This window comes from Panthera onca, chromosome B3 (assembly GCF_046562875.1).
Source record: "Panthera onca isolate mPanOnc1 chromosome B3, mPanOnc1 haplotype 2, whole genome shotgun sequence".
Classification (NCBI taxonomy): domain Eukaryota; kingdom Metazoa; phylum Chordata; class Mammalia; order Carnivora; family Felidae; genus Panthera; species Panthera onca.
In genome coordinates, this window is record NC_138344.1 from 99,995,167 (window position 1) to 100,018,964 (window position 23,798).

Sequence of the window (23,798 nt, forward strand, 5' to 3'; positions counted from 1 at the left end):
ACCTATATTATTATCACTTTTTAAAAGAAAGTTTTGCCAAATGGCAAAAATTTCAGGTATTAATTCTAAGATAACAGGAATTAGGTAATTTTTATATAATTCCTTATACTTTTCTGTATTTTATTTTTTCCAAAAAATTCCATTAAACATAAAAAAAACACTGTAATTTCAGTCATTAGATCAAAATAGTAATGTCCTAAAGCTCCCCTAAATCTATGCTACATCAGAATTATGTACCAGTGATAATGACAATAGTTCACATTTTCTCTGATCGTTGAATACCTTCTGTCATGACATAACTGGGTCAGCCAAAAATAACCCACATTTCACTTCAGAAGGCATAAAGAGAATTACTATAAGACAGTTCAAGTTGTAGACCGCTTAAGGAAGACAATACTCATAGTCATTTCCTTAAGAGCTGTGTCAGGACCTTCAGTGAAAGAAGTGACACAATCTGCCTGAATCACTAAAATCAAAGGGAGACTTACATGAAAGAAAACAATGCAAAAGCTACACTCTGAAAATAATGCCTTTTTTCTTCTCCTTCCCAAGAAATAAATTAAGTCATCAGAATGAAGTATTACATAATAATACATACCTGATACACTTCTAGTAAGTCAAGAGCCTATGTTAGACTCCTCCTGATCCATCTTACCTCAACAACTTATCTTAAAGGAATACAAAACTTTAAAGAATGAAGTGAAAAATGAACACACATATACAAACATAGATAGCTCACCCCAATCCCTATTCCATGAAATAAGCTAAGGGTCAATATCAGTCATATATATGTCACACAACTCATAATTTCAAGAAGAATTTAATACTTACTAAAAGTCTTACAGATGTCAGAAACAGCTTTGAAGACTCTATCAGAGAAATTCACTTTCACCTTCACATACTTCATGTTGGGAAGCTGTAGGCGGAGAAGTTTGTGCTGGGGGGTGAACTGAAGCTTGGCATCTGCCTGAATGCCGTACTTATCCAAGGTCCAATGTGTTTTAAGAAGCCAAGTTTTCTTCTTTTCCCACCAGAGAGCATGGTCAGACCAATCTTTTTTTACGTCTATAAAAAAACAAGCAATAAATAAAACACTTAAAAAAAAATCACTAAGATTACCTTAAGAGAAATTACAAGAGGAAAACTAAATTGGGTGTTTAATACAAGCAACTAATTAAATACTAAGTGTCTTTATGTGATAGGTACAAAAGAAATACTAAATAGCTGAGAAAACACCCTCTGCCTGTGAAAGGCCATAAACAAGGTAGCTGAGGCCATATACAGGATAACTAATAATGCTTACATCAGGTGCAATATGGGACACACAGCATGAAGAGTGACACTAGAGTCACTCAGAGAACAAGGAGAACCCTGGGGACTAGACTCGGAAAAATTAATGAGGTTGAGTTGGTAGGTTCTGAGCCCAGCTTTGAGGAATGGACACTATTCTGATAGGGCAGGTGAGAAGGCTGAGGTTTGTTTATGAGGCTGCAGATGTGTGCTGAGGTGCGTAAGGAGTACTGAAGAGTAAGATGCGGAATCAAAGTGAACAAAAACGAATATCCTAGGTGAAGAAGAGCATGCGAAACAAAACCCATGAGTAAGAGAAAACAACAATAAAACCCAAGAAACTATATCCCAACCATAAAGGCTGTCCCAAATACATTCCAAGTAACGTACAAGTTACACTGACCCAACTCCCTGCACCATATTTTGATACAAGCATAACAGAAAACATTAATACCTATTGAACTATTTTACAGCCTTCTGCAATTATAGTAGATGAAATCAAATTAAGGAATAAACACAAGATCTGGCTTCCCTCAATAAAGCAGATCATAACAAAAAACCTGCAAAATAAAATCCAACCTCAGCTAGTTTTTATTTTATTTTTTTTTATACTTTTTTTTAACGTTTATTTATTTTTGAGACAGAGAGACAGAGCATGAACAGGGGAGGCGCAGAGAGAGAGGGAGACACAGAATATGAAGCAGGCTCCAGGCTCTGAGCTGTCAGCACAGAGCCCGACGCGGGGCTCGAACTCACGGACCGTGAGATCATGACCTGAACTGAAGTCGGACGCTTAACCAACTGAGCCACCCAGGCACCCCTTCAGCTAGTTTTTAAATAGCAATGAAAGTAGAGACTTTTTAGATCACTTATGCATTGAAGTAGGAACTAAAAATGGGGACAGGATATTTCAAAAAAAGAGCAGCCAAACAAAGCCTTCCAGGGGAAGAAAAAAACCTAGAAAATAACCTTCTTGCAAGTAAAAACAAAAGCTATTATTATAAAAAGCTCATTTTAATACAGATTTTAAAAAGCATTGGTCAACTTTAAAAACATGAGCTTAAAAGCATATACTAGTATGAAACTTTTTAAAAAAAGGCTTATTTATTTATTTTTAAAGAGAGAGCACAAGCGGGAAAGGGGCAGAGAGAGAAAGGGAGACAGAGAATCCCAAGCAGGCTCTGTGCTGACAGCACAGACACGGGGCTCAAACCCACGAACAAATGCACAAACAGTGAGATCATGACCTGAGTCAAAATCAAGGGTCAGACACTTAACTGGGCCACCCAGGCACCCCAAATATGGAACTTTTTAAAAACACAACTTGTATACCTGAAAGCCTCATGTAGTAAAAAATAAAATTTCCACATTGAATATGTGCCTAGAAACACCTTCTCTAATGGTAAAACTTACATTACATGATTGAACTACTCATTGTGAAAGAAAACACGTCACAAGTGGAAAAAGACTTTCAATTCTCTAGGTGTTAAAAAAAAATCCATTAGTAAGTACTTTAATGGGAGAACTATAGTTATTTGCAAGATTATATTGCCATTTTGAAATTTTGGGAAATTTGGGAAAACCCAATCATGTTATTTGAAGTTTGGCTGTGGAAATATATGTAACTCCTGTCTTATAAGCACTCACTTGTATCTTAAATTATTTTCCAGCACAGGATTTGTCAATTAACTTTCAGAAACCGCAAATCTGATCCAGCTCACAGAAAATCACCAAGGTTGGGACCTTTTCATTTACTGTGAGATAAATTGTCACACGTTATAGACAGTTTACTTTTCTCTTCCTGAATAGAGAACCTAAGGCAGAAAAAGATAACCAGCAAAGAATGAACCGAGTTGAGTAAGGCTGAACTGACCTGAATTAATGATAGGTAGGCATACAATACTTTCTTCCCCATATCTCAGTCCATTCGCTATATTGTACTCTGGTGCCAATGTCAACCATTAAGGAAGCCTTATCTCCCACTGGGGAGAGAAGGGAAGAAAAAGCCGTACCCTACTAATTACAGCAATAGTCTGCAAACACAGACTTCTATCATTTGGGTTCCCCCAAAAGGCAAACCTGAGATGAGTACTTTGGGAGGAAGCACACTTGAGGGGATTAAGAACAGTAGACGGATGGAGAAAAGTCTATTAAGGGTTCATTGACTGCTGTGGATAACTGGAGTTCAGTCATGCTAGAGACCCTCCGAGGAATTATGTAGAACATGCCTAAGAATTGTCCCCACTAAGAAAAGAGAAGCTGGGGTATCTAACCACTTTCTTGGTTAAAGACTACTCCCAGAGCCATTAAATTCCTAGTACTTTCTGGCTGTCATGCTGGCCACCATTCACTCAGGCAGAGCAAACTCACAAAGCCCCAAATTTTTGTATCAGGACTTCTACAGAAAAACTTTGTAGGCCCCTGATGAGATGAAAATCTCAACTTTGCATTAAGTAGTCTTCAAACTCTAACCCCAGAAACAGGTACATCCCCTGATCTTCCTCTTTTAAGAATCTGACCCTCCCCATCTATTCCACCTCCCTTTCTCACAACAAAGGAGCAGCCCACCTGCATCCATCAAGAATAAACGTAGATAAGATCCAAAGATTATGTACTAGACATCCTATGAGTAGACTGTTCACCTATAGAAGAAAATCTTATTGACTGGTAAGAGCACTCTTTTTTTTTATCCACAGAAAATGTGATTAACAATAAAGAAAAATTACACAAAATAAAAGCAGAAACAGGACACCAAAAAAGATCAGAAGTGTCAACAGTGCACATGCCAAGAGACAAAAACCGAGAAAAGCAGGCATTCTGACAGCAAAAATAGTAGACATGTTGGAAGATGGGATGGCTGGACCCTGGGAGACTGTGACATAATGTTCAAACAGGATTTTTGGTAGCATTCTTAAACACCAGGAACCTAATTGGCTTTAATTATAGGGTAATTGCTACTACAGAATAAGAACAAACAGCATCCATAAAATATTACTTGAACAAATATCCACTAAACAAATACAGTGTGCCAGAGGTACTTTCTAGTACTACAGACACAGTGATGCTAAGAACAAAGTCCTGGCATCTTTGAAGAAGGCCAATATAGTAGAGGGAGGCAGTGAAGAAAATAGGTAGGAGATGACATCAGAGAACTAGTCAGGAGCCTTGTAGGTTATAAAGTGGTGTAACTTTTATTATGAGGATGAGAGAAGCCACTAGGGCAGGGGCTTTCAGCCTGATATTAGAATTATCTGAGCAACTATTCAAATATACTAATGCCTGGACCCAGCCCAAAGCATTCTTGGTGTGTGTCTAGAAACTGGTTTTAAGCAGGGGAGTGTTAAGTTTCAAAATCTTTACTAATAATTTTGAAGAAATGCAGAGGTACAGGTGTGCAAATTGAGAGTGACACTGAGAGACTGGGTAAGAAATTAATGTGGGAGTGGAAATGATGAAAGTCTGAGTGCAATGGCTGGGCAGTGAGGAAACAGTATTAAGGAATACAGAGAGCTTTTCCTGAGTATTTTGTTACAGTAAGGAGCACAATAATGGATGGCAGATGGACAGAAAGGGATGGCAAGTCCAAGGAGTATTTTTAGTTTTGTTTTTAAGAAGGGAAAGCTGTTACATATCATTTAAACAGAGACTGGAATAATCCTGTGAAGCTCAAAATACATTAATAATGACCATCATTCCTTAATTTGTTCTTCAACAGTCACTGTGTCACAGTTTGACTTCAAAACTTTTTAGAGACTTGACTGAGCTCTCTTAAATACGCAAAACAATGTTTTCTCACCTTCTAGAAAATCTTCCTTTGGTGTTGGCTTCGTATTATACTATGTATCCTACTTTGAAACTAAGATCTACACGTCAAGTCCCACAACTGGCTTGTGATATCCCCTAGGATATCACAAGAATATAGCTATTCTATTCAGAAGCAGCAAAGACAAATTTTATACACTGATCAGAATCCTGAGAAAAATGATATTATACCAATTGAGAAACATTCACCAAGGCAAGCATAAGAGCCAACTGTAAAACTGAACAAATTTCGTGTGTTTGTGTGTAAAGCAGTGTATCTTGGTGCAACAGCTCTTGAAAGTACTTAAGTTATCTAGTACATTACAGTACAGCTTGTCTCTACAGTGACAAGTTAAACCATAACATATGCAACTGTAACTGCCATAAACACTATGTGCGCAAGGGTAGATTTCACACAACACATATGTTTATATATTCCTCCAATTAAAGACTGAGTAGAAGCATAAAAACTTTATGTTGATTTTATTTATTTATTTATTTATCTATTTATTTATTTATTTGAGAGAGAGAGAGAGAGAGAATGAACGAAAACTCAGGGGAGGGGTAGAGGGAGACAGAGAAAATCTTAAGCAGACTCTATGCCCAGCATGGACTGACTCGGGGGTTAATCCCAAGACTGTGAGATCATGACATGAGCTGAAATTAAGAGTCAGACACTTAAACTGACTGAGCCACCCAGGTGCTCCCATGCTGATGTAAAAGTAAAATGGACATCTATAAATAATTCTGAATAAATAATGAAAAGCAAATGAAAATGCTATTGATTAGTAAAATAATGGTTTATTGTTTTGTGTGGTATTAGATTTATAAAGAAACGTTTGCATAATCTAAAACTTTAGAACAACTTTCCATGTATGTAACTCCCTTCTACATCAAAATCTAGGCCCTGCACCAAGTTCAAAACAAACATTTCTGATTCTTCAGAATGGCAGCCTTGGTGTTTCAAACACAGCATCAGACAACTGAATGTAACACACACACACACACACACACACACACACACACACACAGGAATAATCAGCCTAGTACTTGCCACGCATGGGAGGAGTTAGCAAGCATCACCATAAAGGGACTTGTTTTATCAGCATTATAAAACCATTCAAGGGGTAGATCACGCTCAACCACGTTCTAATGGTCAATTTTTCCAATGTTACAATTTTCAGTTATATTCTAGGTATAGTGTAACCACCTCCTTTTATTTGGTATATTGTGATTTTATTTATTTTTGTATGACTTAAAAAATTAAATATTTTTTAAATTGAGAAAAATTATAAGAAAACTTTTTACAACTCATAAAATTTTTACATAATTCAAACTTTCATATCAGTTACAAATATGGTACAAAGACCTTCCCCCCCCGAACCATTCATTCATTCATTCATTCATTCATCTTACCCTTTTAGAAAAGTTTATTTATTTAATGTCTACACTCAATGTATAGATGTACAGGGGCTCAAACTCATGATCCCAAGGTCAAGAGTCACATGCTCTTCAAACTGACCTGCCAGGCACCCCTATTTAACATATTCTTTTTTTTTTTTAATTAATTTTTAAAATTTTATTTTTAAATTTACATCCAAGTTAGTTAGCACATATGGTATACTGTGATTTAAAATTTTTTATCTAGATAGTCAGAAGCAACATACCACAAATACAAACCTTCTCAGAAAGAAAACCTAAGGGAAAATATACAATAAAGTCACTGTTTGTTTTCCTTTTTTAGGGGACAAAACATTATTCATCAATTTTGCCTTTTTAGTAATTTTTTAGAATTCAAGAACTATTTTTAATTTCGTATACCCAATAAAGGTCTTCTATAATAAATTTTATTAGTATGTGCTGATTTTTCAAAATATTTTGCCAACACTGAATAATGTATAGAATTGTTGAATCACTATGTTGTACACCTGAAACTAATATAATAGTGCACATTAATTATACTGGAATTTAAAAATAAGTTTTTTATTTAAATTAATTAATTAATTAAAAAAAACCACACTTTGCCAGGATTCTGGAAAGAATTACTCCTGTATTCCTTATTTAATTTTTTAAAATGTTTTATTTATTTTTAAGACAGAGAGAGAGACAGAGCATGAGTGGGGATGGGGCAGAGAGAGAGAGGGAGACACAGAATCTGAAGCAGGCTTCAGGCTCTGAGCTGTCAGCACAGAACCCGATAAGGGGCTAAAACTCATGACCTGTGAGATCATGACCTGAGTGGAAGTCAGACGCTCAACCGACTGAGCCCCCAGGCGCCCCTATTCCTTCCTTATTTAAAAGATCCAATCATGTTGTGCTCTGTTCCACATAAAAATAACACTATTTGCTAGGCATGCAAATTCATATCATTAAAATAGCAAATGGCTAAAACACTAACTGAATCAATATAAATCTTCCTCCTTGACCGTAACAGAATGCTCAAATTCATGTAGTTGAGTATCCTACAAAGACACCACATGTATATTCTAAGGAACAGAAGGCTTAGGGTTTCATTATTGGGGTGCTAAGTATACAAATATTGCTTATTCTACACCAAATGGCTTTGAGGCATTCACCAGCTCCATGAGTCACAAAAGAAAATATTTCAAATGCTTTCTGCTACAGAAAATATGTCCCTCTTTATGCAATGACAGCTATCTTACACTCTAGAAAATATGAACAGAGAAAGGGGATACACTATTAACACACTATTTAATCTTGTCCTAATAGGGCCACAATTCCTTCTTGACCATTTTGATATGCAATTCTAAAACGCAACTATTTACTTTCATTTTAAAAAAATTTTAGGGGCACCTAGGTGGCTCAGTCAGTTAAGTGTCTGACTCTTGATTTTGGCTCAGGTCATGCTCTCATGGTTCGTGGGTTTGAGCCCTGCATCAGGTTCCACGCTGACAGCAGGGAGCCTCCTTGGGATTTTCTTTCACTCCCTGCGCCTCTCCTGCCTCTCCTGCTCTCGTGCACTCTCTCTCTCTCTCAAAATAAACTATGTATAAAAAAATAATAAATGAAATAAAAAATTAAAAATTTTAATTGTTTAAAAGTAAAAAAAGCCAAATAGAAAGTTAACTGAATTAACTTATTCAAGTACTCACATTTTAAAAATAAGTAACTAATTAGTAAGTTTGAAATAAACAGGAAACAAGATGTTACTTTTAAGTAGCTTAGATTTCTAGTTGCATATTTAAGAAATAATATTCATTCAGGAAGGAAATACAAAATTTGTTTAGCATTCTCATAACTTCCATAAACCAGAAGCAAAGTTTACATTAGATTATCTTTGCTAAGTCAACATTTTATTTTAAATTATAAGTACACAGACACTTGCTGGGCACATGCCTTATTTTTTGTAAACAGATATTTTTCTACTGCGCAAATATTATATACACTTTCTGCTGTTTCCTTTTGTTTTGGGATCCTCTTAAAACCCCAAATTAGGTGGTAATAACTACTGCATGTCAAGAATTTACCGTCTTTACTGATGGCAAAAAACTCTTCGATCCTAGTAAGCTATTAACAAAGCTACTAATAAACAACTGGTTCTGACACCACTGCAAGCAAGCCATGCAAACCGACCAGGCCAGTCCACATCACAGGCCAGGGTCCTCTTGACCTCCAAAATAAGACTTTCAAACCCTTCTATTGCACCATTTACTTATAGTGCCTAATCACTCCTCTACCAAACTTAGAGGATCTTCCCTCCTTTACTTCACAACCAGACTGACTGAAACAATTACAGGCACAACTTGTTTTATTGTACTTGCTTTGCGGCAACCCAGCTTTGAGCGAATCTACTGGCACCATTTTTCCAAAAGCATTTGCTCACTCTGTGCTTCTGTTACAGTTTGGTAATTCTTGCAATATTTCAAACTTTTAATTTTTGTTATAGTGATCTGTGATCAGTGATTATGACTTGCTGAAGGCTCAGATGATAGCATTTTTTAGTAGTAAACTATTTTTAAATTAAGGTATGTATACTGTTTTTTAGACATAACGCTACTGCACACTTAACAGACTATAGTGTAAACATAACTTTATATGCACTGGGAAACCAAAAATTTCATTAGACTATATTATTGGGATATTCATTTTATTGTGGTGGTTGAGAACCGAATCCAAAGTATCTCCAAAGTATGCCTCTATTATAAATTTTATTATCATCAGGGTCTAAGACACCACTGGGCAATCCTAGGTTTCTTTCATCCACTGCTATATTTCAACCTTCACAACCTTCCTCAAATTCATGACTATCCTCCCTCCTTCTAGGTAGATAATCATGGATTCTACTTCAGAAAATACAGAAACTATCAGACTGGAACTATTTCACTTACATGCCAACCAAATCTAAAACCCTCTTGCATTTGAATCCGTACAGATCTTCTGCCTTTGTGTTATGATAAAAGAAGTGTCTAAATGTCTATTTATCTCAAACCCATCCTATTAACTATGCTCTGCTGCTCTTCCCACCTTCTAGGAACCACACTTCTTATACTGGCCCCCTAAGGTATCTCATCCATTCCCATGGCATTAAATGGCATCTATACACTTAACATTTCTAATTTTTTATCTCCAGCCCAACCTTCTGCATAGAGCACTAGCTTATACAACCTACTGCCTATCCCATATCTGCATCTGGATGTCTCGCAAGCATCTCAAACTTAGTATATCCAAAACAACCCAATTTTCTCCAATTCCTACTATCACTAAATAGCACTAACTGCCAACCCAGTTGCTCAAGCCAGAATCTAGAGGTAATGGATTCTTCTTTCCCCACCATCCCCCACATTTATCAGCAGTCCTTTCAGTTCAACTTCCCAAACTCTCCAGTTTCCACTGGCATGAACTTATTTTGTTCAGGTCACTATCACCTCTTCCACTGACCACTGGAACAGCCTCCTAACCAGTCTCCTCATTCCTTTCAGCACTTCCCACATAATATCCAAGGTGATCTACTCAACACTCATGTCATTCCCCTGCTGAAAAGACTTTAACAGCTTCCAAATGCACTCAAAATAAAATCCAAATGCCTTATCACAGTCTACAAAGCCCCACACACTATGGGTTATTTACTTCTCTGAGTTTACCTTGTGCTATTACCCTTCCTCTGCTTCAACCACACTTTCCTCCTTCTATTCCAAGAACTAATAACCTCTTTCCTGCCTCAGTTGCTGTGCACATGCTATTCCACTCTGAATGTCTAAATACCTCTCATCTTTCAAATTTTAGTTTAAATTTCATGTTCCCAGAGAAGGCTTTTTCACCACCCTAAGATAAACCTTCCAATATCCTATGTCCCTCCATTATCCTCTATTTCAGTACACTGTGATACTGATGATCAAAATTTGCATTTGTTTTGTTTGTTGTTCATGGGAGGGATAAGTGTTTTCTTCCCTACTAGATTATAATCACTAAAATGAAAACAATGTCTATTTCAACCGCCATTATATTGCTAGCACCTAGAACACTGCCTGGCACACAATCCCTGATAAATGAATAAATCTTCATATTGAAAATTTTAAAGACCCTTCATTACTACCCCAAGAAAACATTAACCCCGAGGACACCACCAAGAAAAAACCCATTTTGTCTTCAACTTTAGAACGGAAACATGCTTCTATACCAACCAGAAACACAAGGGAGATTTCCTTAGACATGGGGAAACCAAACTGAACTGACTTCCTCTTCTTTCTCACATCTTCTAAAAAGAATGAATTACTTTGTCCAAGACAAACCCTACTGTATGAAATGATTATGTTCCAAAAGTTCATTTACCACAAAGAAACATTACAAACAATAGCTACATTCCAAATCAGACTGTTACACAAATAACATGTATCACAAGTTTTTTGGGGGAAATATGTAGACAATGGTTCAACTTGAGATGTTGTAAGGAAAACTGTCACCAGTGGCATCTACAGAAACTGGGTTAGAGAGGGAAGACAAGACTGCTGGTAAGCTGTGGGGGAGATAAGGGCTTCCTGCTAACCTAGGGTCCTTGGCTTCTCCCTGTCCTCTTTGCACAACTCCAGGAATTAACCTGCCTCCTTCCTCTTTTCCAGCTGTAATTTGTTGTCTTAAGCCAAGGTTTCTTACATTTACTAAGCTACTGACAGAAGAGTTTTAGTTTCTGCTTTCCTCTCTAACTGCTGAAACAAATATACAAACTCTTCTAATGTTTCTAATGAAATGCCAATAATGTATAAAGACAGGGTCTAAAAGTAAAATTAATGCTTCAGTAAGTTTTAAAATTCTCTCTATGATGTTATCCCTAATATCTACTGAAATGTAAGGACATCAGATATTAATTTCACTATTCAATCACGTATTCTTTTGTCCTCAGCTCTCCTTCCTCCTCACCTTTCAGAGGTGAGGATGCTGAGGATCCCCTCCCTTGATTTTAGGATGTTCCTTCTTGTTCTTGTCTCTTTAAGTATTCAGACCTTTAAAAGGCAAAGAGGAAGCAAAATGGATGAAAAATATTATTCTTCAGGTGCACAATCAATAAATGAATTAATAAACATTTTCCAAGTATTTACCATTTGCCACACTAAGCTAGGCCACAGGAATATAAAATTAGTAAGACCTCCCATCCTAAGGCACTTACCATCCCAAGTAAGGGACACAGACCAGTAAAATGAGCTAAAAAGGTAAAAGAACAAAATGCCACAGAAGCAACCAACTATAAGGAAACAGATGAATTGGGCTCTGAAGAAGAGGTGACATATTACCTGGAACTTAAGAGACATGGGAGTTCCAACACGTGCTAAGAGGAACTATACTACAGACCATGGAGGCTCTAAATCAGATTATTTTATGAAAGTAACTATGATGGGATTATGGAGAATGAATCAGAAAAAGGAAGAGCCTGGCAGCAAGAAATTTACTGCAATGTTCTGGAAGCAGGATCTGATTTAAGGCAGAAGCTGAAGAGAAGGAGCCAAATATGATGAACATATATAAGTTAGAATCACAGGTCTTAATGATAATGACTATAGATCAGAGAGGACAGTTGTAAAGTGGAGAGGAAATCTAGAAAGCTCCTAGCTTGAGAATTAAGTGGACAGTAACAAAAGCACTAAGATTTGTTCATTGAACATTTAATATATATGGATAAAACTTAACACATTCTCATTTAATTCTCACACAATGCTAAGCATTAAATACTACTAAAATCCCTGTTTTAGAAATGAGAAAACCAAAGGATAGGAGTTACATAACTTGGCCAAAGATCATAAAGCTAGTATATACAGAAGCAAGACTCTGAATCCAGATCAATGTGACTTCAGAAGTGGCATTCTTTCTTTTTAAGTTTTCATTTTAATCACCTGGTGCCCATCACAAGTGCCTCCTTAATCCCCATCATCCATTTTACCCATCCCTCCACCCTCTGGTAACCATCAGTTTGTTCTCTATAGTTAAGAGTCTGTTTCTTGGTTTGTTTTTCTTTTTCCCCCCTGCTCATTTGTTTCTTAAACTTTGTTTCACTTGAGTGAAATCATATAGTATTTGTCTTTCTCTAACTCACTTATTTCACTCAGCATTATACTCTTTAGCTCCATCCATGTCATTGCAAGTGACAAGATTTCACTCTTCTTTATAGTTGAATAATATTTCACTGTATATATATACGCACCTTCTTTATCGAATCATCAATTGGTAGATACCTGGGCTGCTTCCATATCCTGGCTATTGTAAATAATGTTGCCATAAACTCAAGGGTGCATGTATCCCTATGAGTTAGTGTTTTTGTATTCTTCGGGTAAAGAGTGGCAATCTTAAACAACACTCCATTAACCAAGATAAAATTATTCAGAAGAGAAACAGATTTGGACCTGTTAAACTGAGGTCAAAGGACTAATGTTAAGATTGATTTACATTTCACAGTGAAATCCTGATGATTATCCTGCACATTTTGTATAGGAAATATGTATTCAGGAGTGAGAAAGAAGGTAGACTGGACATCTGCAGGAAGGTAAAAATTATTAAATACAGTGGAAACACCAGGTCTTCCCAGAGGGAGCAATGAGAAGTGAGATAGGCTTCATACGGGGAATGTATTTCCTCCCTTCCCTTCCTTAGCACCCGCTTTTCCTCTCCCAGAGCTAAGTGACCTGCACCGGTAAGAATACTATTTTGGGATAGATTTAAAAAAATCTTGAAGGCAAATGGCTACAGCAGACAGTAAAATTCTGGTGAGAGGTTCAACAAACTTTCCACGAAGTCTAACCTCACCAGACCTTACCGCAACTTGTTTAGCTTGTGCCTTTCCCCCACCAGTTATCACAGAGCTGCTATGAGGCTCATGTAAACTGGGAACTGAAAATGTCCTCAGAAATCAATCCAATCCAGGGCCCCTGGGTGGCTCAGTCGGTTAAGTGTCCAACTGTTGATTTCAGCTGAGGTCATGATCTCAGTCATGAGATCGAGTCCCATGTCAAGGCCCAGCATGAAGCATACCTAAGATTCTCTCCTTCTGCCCCATCCCCCTGGAGAGAGAGAGAGAGAGAGAGAGAGAGAGAGAGAGAGAGAGAAAAGAAAGAAAAACTCAACCTAATCTAAATTCTTCCTGTAGATAAGGAAACCAGCTCCAGTGGAATTAGTGACTTGCTTGAGCTCCCGCAGTTCCTTAGTAGCAGAGATGAGATCAGAATTCAGTTATCACAGATATCTAACTGATATGTCAACCGAATAGTCAGCATGAAAAAATGGGTTCAGGGACGAAATTTATGTTGATCCAGTTCTGCCCAAAGTAAACACTGCCTCCCTGGCACAGAGAAACCTTATCACCAGAGAGACTGCCACTCTATTAGGGTCTCCAAGAGGTATGTGGAAATAGTCATTCAAACCATTCCATTTCCTTGTTCTAATACTATCCATATGTATTGGAATACCAATTTATTGATATATAATGGACCCCATCACCCACCACACAATTACCAAGAAGCTAATCAATTCAAGATATATACTAAGAAAAATAAGAAATTACACCAGAAAATTATGAACTAGACCATGAAAATTGTAATTCAAGAGAGGGAGGGGCTGGTCATAGAGGAGGTCCTGCCTAGAATCAGCCAAAACTACACAAGTCTCTCATCAGGTCAGTCTCTAAACACCAAATGTGAATGTATATTTAAATTATGAATGTTTCAAACTGATTTAATAACAGCAAATATAAGCATACCTCATTTTATTGTGCTTCACTTTACTGCACTTCACAGATAACTGTGGTTCTTAGAGATTGTACATTTGTGGCAACCGGGTGTCAAGCAAGTCTATCTGCAATCATTTTTCCAACAGCATTTGCTCACTTCATGTCTGTCACATTTTGGTAAATTTCACAATATTTCAAACTTTCTCATTTTTACTGTATTTGTTATGGTGATCTGTGACCTCTGATGCTACCATTGTGTAATTATTTTGGGGTACCACAAACCATGCTCATATGATGGCAAACTTAATCGATAAATGTTACATGTGTTCGGACTGCTCCACGGACCAGCTTTCCACCATCTCTTTCCCCCTCCTCAGGCCTCCCTATTCCCTGACAATAACAATACTGAAATTAGGCCAATTAACAGCCCGGTTATGGCCTCTAAACGTTCAAGTAAAAGGAAGTGTTGCACATCTCCCACTTTAAATCAAAAGCTATAACTGATTAAACTTAGAGGCTGAAAGCTAGGTCTCTTGTGCAACACAGTTAGCCAATTTGCAAATGCAAAGGAAAAAATCTTCAAAGAAAAGTGCTATTCCAGAGAAAGCAAAACAGCCTTATTGCCAGTATGAAGAAGATTTTAGTGGTCTGGATATAAGATCAAACCACCCACAACATTCCCTTAAGCCAAAGCCTAATCCAGAGCAAGGCCCTAATTCTTCTATTCTATGAAGACTGAGAGAGGTGAGAAAGCTGACAAAAGTTTGAAACTGGCAGAGGTGACTCGTGAGGTTTAAGAAGCCAACTTCAGAATATAAAAATGCAAGGTGAAACACCTAGAAGATGCAAGTTATCCAGAAGAAGATTTAGTAGCTAAGATTAATGAAGATGGCTACGCTAAACAAATTTTCAATATAAACAAAAGAGACTTATATTGGAAGATGTCTTCTGCAACTTTCATAGCTATAGCTAGAGAGAAGTCAATGCCTGGCTTCAAAGCTTCAAAGGACAAGCTTACTCTCTTGTTAGGGGCTTATGTAGCTGATGACTTTAAGTTGAAGTCAATGCTCATTGACTATTCCAAAAATCCCTAGGGCCCTTAAGATTTACGCTGAATCTACTCTGCCTATGCTCTATAAATGGAACAAAGCCTGGATGACAGCACACCTTTTTACAATATGATTTACTGAATATTTTAAGCCCAACGTTGAGACCTACTGCTCAGAAAGAAAGATTCCTTTCAACATACTACTGCTAATTGAAAATGCACCTGGTCCCCCAAGAGCTCTGATGAAGATGTACAATGAGATTAATGTTGTTTTCAAGCCTCCTAACACACCATCCATTCTGCAGCCCATAGATCAAAGTGTCATTTCATTTATCAAGTCTAATTATTTAACAAATATATTTCATAAGGCTAATGCTGCCATGGACAGTGAGTCCTTTGATGGACCTGGGCTAAGTAAGTTGAAAATCTTCCAGAGAGGATTCACCATTCTGGATGCCATTAAGAACACTCCTGATTCATGGGAAGAGATCAAAATATTAACAGGAACAGGAGTTTGGAAGAAGTGGATTCCAACCCACATGGAGGACTTTGAGGAGTTCAAGACTTCAGTGGAGGAAGTAACTGTAAGTGTCGTGGAAACAGCAAGAGAGCTAGAATTAGAAGAGGAGCCTGAAGGACTAAATTGCTGCAATCTTGTAATAAAACTTGAATGGATAAAGTTGTTTCTTATGCATGAGCAAATAAAGTGGTTTCTTGAGGTGCAATCTACTCCTAAAGATGAACACAAAAGGACAACAAAGTATTTAGAATAGGACATAAGCTTAGTTGATAAAGCAGCAGGAGGGTTTGAGACCATGGACTCCCAATTTTGAAAGAAGTTCTACTGTGAATAAAATGCTATCAAACAGCATCACATGCTGCAGAGAAATCGTTCATGAAAGGAAGAGTCAATCAATGAGGCAAACTTCATTGTTGTCTTAAATTATTTCTTTAAGAAATTAACTGGGGCCACACCCACCCCACCATTTCAGCAACTATCACCCTGATCAGTCAGCAGCCATCAACATCAAGGCAAGAGCCTCTACCAGCAAAAAGACCATGACTTACCGAAAGCTCAGACAGTGGTTAGCATTTTTAGTAATAAAAGTATTTTTTTTTAATTAAGGTATGCACATTGCTTTTTTAGACATAATGTTGTTATTGCATACTTAATAGACAACAGCATAATGCAAACATAACTTGTATATGCACTGAGAAACAAAACAATTCTTCTGACTTGCTTTATTGCAATATTCACTTTATTGCAGTGGTCTGGAACCAAACCAGCAATTATCTCTGAGGTATGCCTGTAAAACTCAAAACGGTTACTGTTAGCAACTATTTAAATATTCTAAGAATGCATATACTAATATGCAAAATTAAGCTGAACTTTAAAACAAGTGAAAACTGCAAACAGGTGTCAATAGCAAATAAGCAATCTAGAAAAACTATGTAATCACTTTTGGTTTTATATTTGAGATTTATGTTATTATAAAATTAATACTCTACCATCTAAAAATAATTGGAATATCTTCCAAGTCATTTCCTCTCTTCCTGGTTTGACTCTTCAAAAGTCTAAATTAATCTTATTTTAGAGGATGACCCTCCCCTCTTCCAGAACTACTCTTTAACAACATAATTCTCAGTAGTGCATTCTACACTCCAACACAACACCATCATCTAAGACTTAAGTTTCTATAATATGATCATTAATATTCTACAAAGAAGTATATTGCTGATTTTCCATAGCTATTAAAAACAGAAACAGACTGCATAAAGTCCCAACACTACCTTAGCTGACATATTTTGTTAATCAATAAGGTACAAAAAAAACCACAAAAACCTGGCAATGAAGCATGCAAATATTTCATAACTCCATAATTGTCCCCCATTCCACTCCACTCCATCCAACAAATTAAGGGAAGACTACACCAAGATCATGCAAATAGTAATTATATTAACCTAACCTTTAAATCTTTGAAATTGGGTATATCTCCTTGAATCCTATTCTGTTTCTTCCTCTCAGTTTTTCTTGGAACTTACCTCTTAAACAGCTGTTGAATTTGTCCCTTTCTCTCCTTTTACATTGCCTTAGTTGAAGTCCTCAACATTTCTTGCCTGACTACTATAATCCCATTTTTTTGCAAAACTAAGTTATCTTATAAAATGTAAATTTGGGGGGCGCCTGGGTGGCTCACTCGGTTAAATGTCCGATTTCAGCTCAGGTCATGATCTCGTGGTTCGTGAGTTCAAGCCCCGCGTCGGGCTCTGTGCTGACAGCTCAGAGCCTGAAGCCTGCTTCAGATTCTGTCTCCTACTCTCTCTGCCCCTCCCCTGCTCATGCTCCGTCTCTCTCTCTCTCTCAAAAATAAAATAAACATTACAAAATTTAAAAAAATTAAAAATGCAAATTTGGTAATTTTACTTCTCTACTTAACTTTCCAAGTTCCTCTCTTGCTAGTGTTTTATAGGATCTTAATAGGTTATACAAATCTTAACCATCTGTGCCCCACATCCCTCTAGCTATCCCCAGCTACAACTCCTGCTTTGGCCAAGTCTGTGGCATAACTAGGTGTTTCAGAGCTCCTTGCCTGGATACTTTTTTCTTTGCCCACTCAGAAGGTGATAAAGTCCCACAGTAGAATCAGCTCAAATATTACCATCTGAGTCTTCACTGACCCTCCTGTCAAAACAGTTAAGGTACATATTAGCACTCTGAATAAGACATTACACTTCATTATATTTTAAACAAACAACTTCAATTGAGGGTCTTTGAGCTTATTCATCTTGTATCTCAAAGACAGAACCCAGGGTATGGCACACAGAATTAAACCAATAAACATGTGTAACAGGGGTGCCTAAGTAGTTCAGTTGGCATCTGACTGTTGGTTGCAGCTTGGGTCATGGTCTCATGGTTTGTGAATTCAAGCCTACATCGGACTCCGTGCTAGCAGCATGGAGCCTGCTTGTGGTTCTCATTCTCTCCCTCTCTCTCTGCCCCTTCCCAGCTCGCTCTTTCTGTCTCTCTCTCAAAATACACTTTAAACAAACAAATAAATAAATAAATGTAATATAGAGGCAACATGTTAAAAAACCTTAATATGGAAAATTGTTATTACTCCATGACAAAAGTTTTTGTCAAAGATTAAAAACTCTGTCAGTTTTAGGTGAAATAGGAAAATGAAAAAATAGAAAAACTGGTATTAAGTGCAGTGTAATTTAAAATATTAGAAACATTGAGAACTGCTACATTTCTTTGTAAAAATTTATCAAGAGTTGTTTAACCAGTGCCCACCTATGCCTTGGCAAATCGTTGTACTCCTTCTAAGTTTGGGTCAACTTCCAACATTCTATCCTTTGCACTTTCAATGTCATGAAATATCTCTGAGAGTTCCTTTCAAAACAATTTTTTTTGCTTGTGTCACTTTGAGACATTTTCATCCTTCTTGTCATACCACATTCCTCATTTATGTCAACTTATCTGCCTTCACTAAATCCCTTTGGCTGCGTGTCTAGTCTCTCAATGGTGACAGCATCCACAGTCCATGGTGAGCTATTTCTTCTACAATTCCCCATCCATGTGTGATTCCAATTTCACTCCCAGTATTATCACTCTTTGTTTCTTTGCTGTACAATTCCCACTGTCAATGATCCATTTTTGTAAAATATGTCATGAGTTTATTAGTGGAAGACAAAAAGGCAACACCGCTACACACTGTGCCTATGCATGAACTGTGTAACAAATATACAGTGACCAACCATGGGCAGACTCTGCAATAAGTGACATGAGCAGTCACTGGGTCACAATGCACACCTGTTATTTACATAATGAAGAACAAGGAGTTCTTACTTCAAGCAATTATTCATTCTTAAAGTATGGTGGTAACTAAAATGGGAACCCTGTTGTTGGATGGCTGGTGCTACTGACCTAAACCCTGATAACTGAAATGTGTATACTGAAAGTATACAAAGCACTGATGGTTTCCAAAAATCTATCTGATATGTCATTTTCTTTTTAAAATGGTTTTAATCTGTTAGCAGATGCTGTAAACTGCTTCAAAGTTTACACATCATTCAAATTGCCAACATACTCCTTTTTTTTTTAAGTAGGCTTCATGCCCAACACAGGGCTTGAGCACACAACCCTGAGATCAAGACCTGAGCTGAAATCAACAGATGCTTCACCGACTGGGTCACTCAGCACCCCCAACTGCCAACATATTTCAGTTAAAGTACCCCATTCAAGGGGCATGTGAGTAGCTAAGGTGGTGTAAAGTCTGACTCTTGACTTCAGCTCAGGTCACGATCTCACAGTCTGTAAGATAGAGCCCCACATAGGGCTCTGTGCTGGCAGCGTGGAGCCTGTGTAGGATTCTTTCCTCTCTGTGCCCCTCCCCTGCTCGTAGGCACTCAAATAGACTTTTTTAAAATATGAATTAAAAAATAAAGTACCCTATCCAACTTTAAATTTAAAAAATGATTATTTTTCATTAAAGCTTCAATGACTGACTAAAGCTGATGGATTGATCAATTACAGAACACACTTAGAAACTAAAAAGTCACAAATTGGTATTTCTTTGATATAGCTCACTGACTGAAAATTTAGGAATTGGGTCATCAAAAGAAAACAGAATCAACTAAGCTTACAAATTGCCTTCTGAAGTTATTCACCAACTCAAAATAATGTCTATCAATTTCAATTTGTTACTTAATACTACAAAATATACTAACCCAAAGTAGTTGAGAAGCTTTATCAGATCACATAAACCGTGCATGCAACTACACAGTGCCCACAAATAGAGGAAAGTATGCCAATTATTCATTTCCAGTGGGTGGATAACTTTCTATCCAATCCTAAAGGCTTACTACTAATTTGGTTCAACTTGGCTTAATTCCTAGAAGACTGGACTGGGGAGTTCATGAATTATCAACATCTGACAAATTCTAAGACAGTAACATCAGGGTTGAATTTACCAGTTAGTATTTGACTCACAAATGTGCTAACTGTATGTCTTTTAAAGGTGATCAAAGGTGCTAACCATTCTACAGTTCAAAAAAGAAGTAATTTAGTGAGAATATTTTATTGGCTTTGACATTTTAAATTTATCTCAGAAAATACTAACAAATCCTCATACAGGAGTCTAGACTACTGAAATAAATATTTCTTGGAATCCAAGAGGTCTTTACTGCTTACATCTTATGTTACTGACATTCATACTTGAATGAGCTTCAAATTGGAAAAAATCTGAGGTCTCTCCCTGTTTAAAGTCTTGACTGGTATCTCACAGCTCTTAGTATATCTAACACTAAATCTTTTAAGCCTGGTTTATGAAGCACTTTAAGCACTTATTTCTTATGCCTGTCAAGCCACTAGTTCCCCAGGACTGCTCTTCCCTCATCAATAGACTTCTTTCAGTTCCTCAAATGGCCACCCTCTCTCACTCCACCTCTCATGCTGGTACTTCTCATCTTCTCCCAACCTGTTCTTCCTCCAATCCATGCCCTTATGCTAACATCCTCTGCCATTCTTCTGGCTAATTCCCACTCCACCTTCAACTCTCAGCTTAAAAGTAACTGCCTCCAAAAATCCTTCCCTATATACCAGAGGTCAGGTAACCAAGTAGATACTCCCATAACTATTTCAATTACCAACACTCATCAAATTATAGCAATCACTTATTTAAAGATTGTCTTTCCCCTACGACTACAAAATGAGTGAAAATAAAGAATGAGTTAATTTTGGTCACTTCCTGTCTCTCCCATTTGTAGTACAATGTCTAGCATTCAGTAGGTTCTCATTTAAAATATTTAAGTGGGTGAGTGAAGGAATAATAGGAAAGAGTATCATCTTCTTACCGAACTTTCAGGTGTCCTCTCTATAATCTTATCTCCTACTTCTCCAAGCTATTATTCAATACACCATAAATAGTGCAGTCACAATCTGGAATGCCTTTCTTCCTTCCTAACTAACTTTTCACTCTGGCCCCCTTCAAATAAGACCAGTCATTGCTCATCGTTCTAAATCTCCATCATCTTCCTGTACTACTTTTTTGGCATTTCACAACCAGACTGTCAAAGCAATCTTCTGTTTTCATTTTGGTACTAGAAAGCTGCTCACATTTTAAGCAGAGACTATGCCCCATTACCGAATATAATGCTTGGCCCTCCATAAATGTTTGCTGCTGCTACTACTGATGAGGTCAAGTTTATGTACCTCTTCTATCCCCACAAAGTCTCCTGCTATATACTGTTATAACCTATCAAAAATAGAGTGTGAGTGTACAGAAGTATATTCATGCAGGAACGTTTATACACAAATGTCCCATCTCACTCTAAAGTCTTTCATTCCCTGTCTGAGATCTTTAAAGCATTTATTTATTCCTTAAACCCATAAGGTAAGGTACTTAATAGTGAGATATTCCAAAGGTCCATCAGGATCCTCAATAAAATAACAATTATTACAAACTAGTACTTACCAGGTTCCCAAGAACCGTTCTATGAACTTTTCACATATATATTCATTTAATCCTCACAAGAAACCTATAAGGAAGTATATAATTACCCCCATTTTACTTGTAAGGAAATCAAGACACAGCACTGTTAAATAACTTGGCCCAAGGTCATAAAGCTGATAGACAGTGAAACCAGTATTCAAACCTAGGCAATCTGGCTTCAGGTAACGTATTCAGAAAGTTCGGAATCATTCAACAAAATTCACAAGAGCAAGAAAATAAGGTGTTTCTGGTCAAATACCACATAAATACAGTGAAAACAAAGCAGACAGACTAATTCAATCTACAATTCAAGTTTACGTTTTAGGTTTACATAGCATTTAAAATATAACTGGTGATAACATTTTATTGAGCTCTTACTAACTACCAGGGATTCTGTGAATCCTTTTAATACCATCCTTAGTTCTTATACTAACTCCAAGAAACAGGTAAGTAAACTAAGGTTAAGTAAGATTAAATAATCAGAAGTTAAATAACATGCCAAGGTCACATATAAGTAGCCATGTCTTAGACTAAGTTCTTAAACTAACAAAGTTTACCTTTAATGACAGCATTTGCCTAAACCAGAATTTAAATTTACTGTAAATACCTTCTAATTCAGCATAATTAATCTATAATTTTACATACACTGGTACATAAAATCTACTGCTTCTAAAACATTCTTGTCATATTTTCTTTATAATACTACCAACAGTGATGCAAGGTAGCAAAATAAAGTTAAAATACATTCCTGGGGCGCCTGGGTGGGCTCAGTCAGTGAGTGACCAACCTCAGCTCAGGTCATAATCTTGCAGTATGTGGGTTTAAGCCCCTCGTTAGGCACTGTGCTGACAGCTCAGAGCCTGGAGCCTGCTTCAGATTCTGTGTCTCCCTCTGTCTCTGGCCCTCCCCTGCTTGTGCTCTGTCTGTGTCTCTCTCAAAAATAAACATTAAATAAATAAATAAATAAATAAATAAATTCTTAATATGGTAGAGAACAAGTACTGTTTGGCTTACCTTTATAAAAGACACATTCTCAATCATTTATAAAATATCACTATTTATCTAGTTCAGTAAAAGGGAAAAATTTACATACCACTAAAAGAGCCTGGACTACAATCATCATTATTATCATCACTGCATTTACAAAGTCTATTCTGAAACACTTCATATTCATTAACTAACTTAATCCTTTAATAATCCTATGATAAAGTTACTATTCACTCCATTTTACAGCTGAGCAGCCAGAGGCACAGACAGGTCACACAGCACAAAGTTGTACAGCTAGAATATAGTAAAGTCAGGACCATCACAGCAGCAGGCTGTCCCCACACCCCAATCTATGCTCCACAACAAGAGCATTCTATCACAGCAACAGAACTCAACACCTTGCATAAAACTGTAAATTGATAACAGCAATCATTTGCTCTTTTTCCAAGTTATTTCTAAATTCAAAGATTAGGAAATTTCACAATACATTAAAGAATATTAAGCTGGGAAGCACTTATCCAATAGACATCTTCATCTATCATCAATAAAGCTGGCACTTTGTTGGTGTTTTATTCATAAACCTGAGTGTTCCATTAAGAAAAAGATATCTAGGGGCGCCTGGGTGGCTCACTCGGTTGAGCGTCTGACTTCAGCTCAGATCCGATCTCACTGTTCGTGGGCCTTGAGCCCCACGGTTGGGCTCTGGGCTGACAACTCAGAGCCTGGAGCCTGCTTCAGGTTCTGTGTCTCCCTCTCTCTGACCCTCCCTGCTCGCACTCTGTGTTTCTCTCTCCCAAAAATAAACATTAAAAAAAAAAATTAAAAAGAAAAAGATATCTAAATCATCATTACACTTGCTTTGAAATTACCATCTTTGAAATACTTGATATAGATTTTAGTTACAGCATAATATAAAACTAAGATAGTTAAATACTTGAGAAAAGATTCACTACAGATTATAAAACAGATTTCATCTCCTCTGAGCTAGAGATGATCAGCTTCCTAATTT

The 23,798-nt window shown here is 37.0% G+C and overlaps 1 protein-coding gene and 1 long non-coding RNA gene across 8 annotated transcripts in view; one reads left to right on the forward strand and one right to left on the reverse strand.

The window, feature by feature from the left end:
* Positions 1-23,798, forward strand: part of LOC132669867 (uncharacterized) — a 171,358-nt gene that overhangs the window by 138,827 nt on the left and 8,733 nt on the right. The gene's annotated exons all lie outside the window — the stretch shown is intronic.
* FERMT2 (FERM domain containing kindlin 2) overlaps positions 1-23,798 on the reverse strand; it is an 84,549-nt gene that overhangs the window by 50,284 nt on the left and 10,467 nt on the right. For all 6 annotated transcript variants that reach the window (XM_060619867.3, XM_060619868.3, XM_060619869.3 and 3 more), the window contains exon 3: positions 832-1,065. In XM_060619867.3, the coding sequence (XP_060475850.1) occupies positions 832-1,065 (234 nt within the window). The remainder of the gene's footprint in view (positions 1-831; positions 1,066-23,798) is intronic.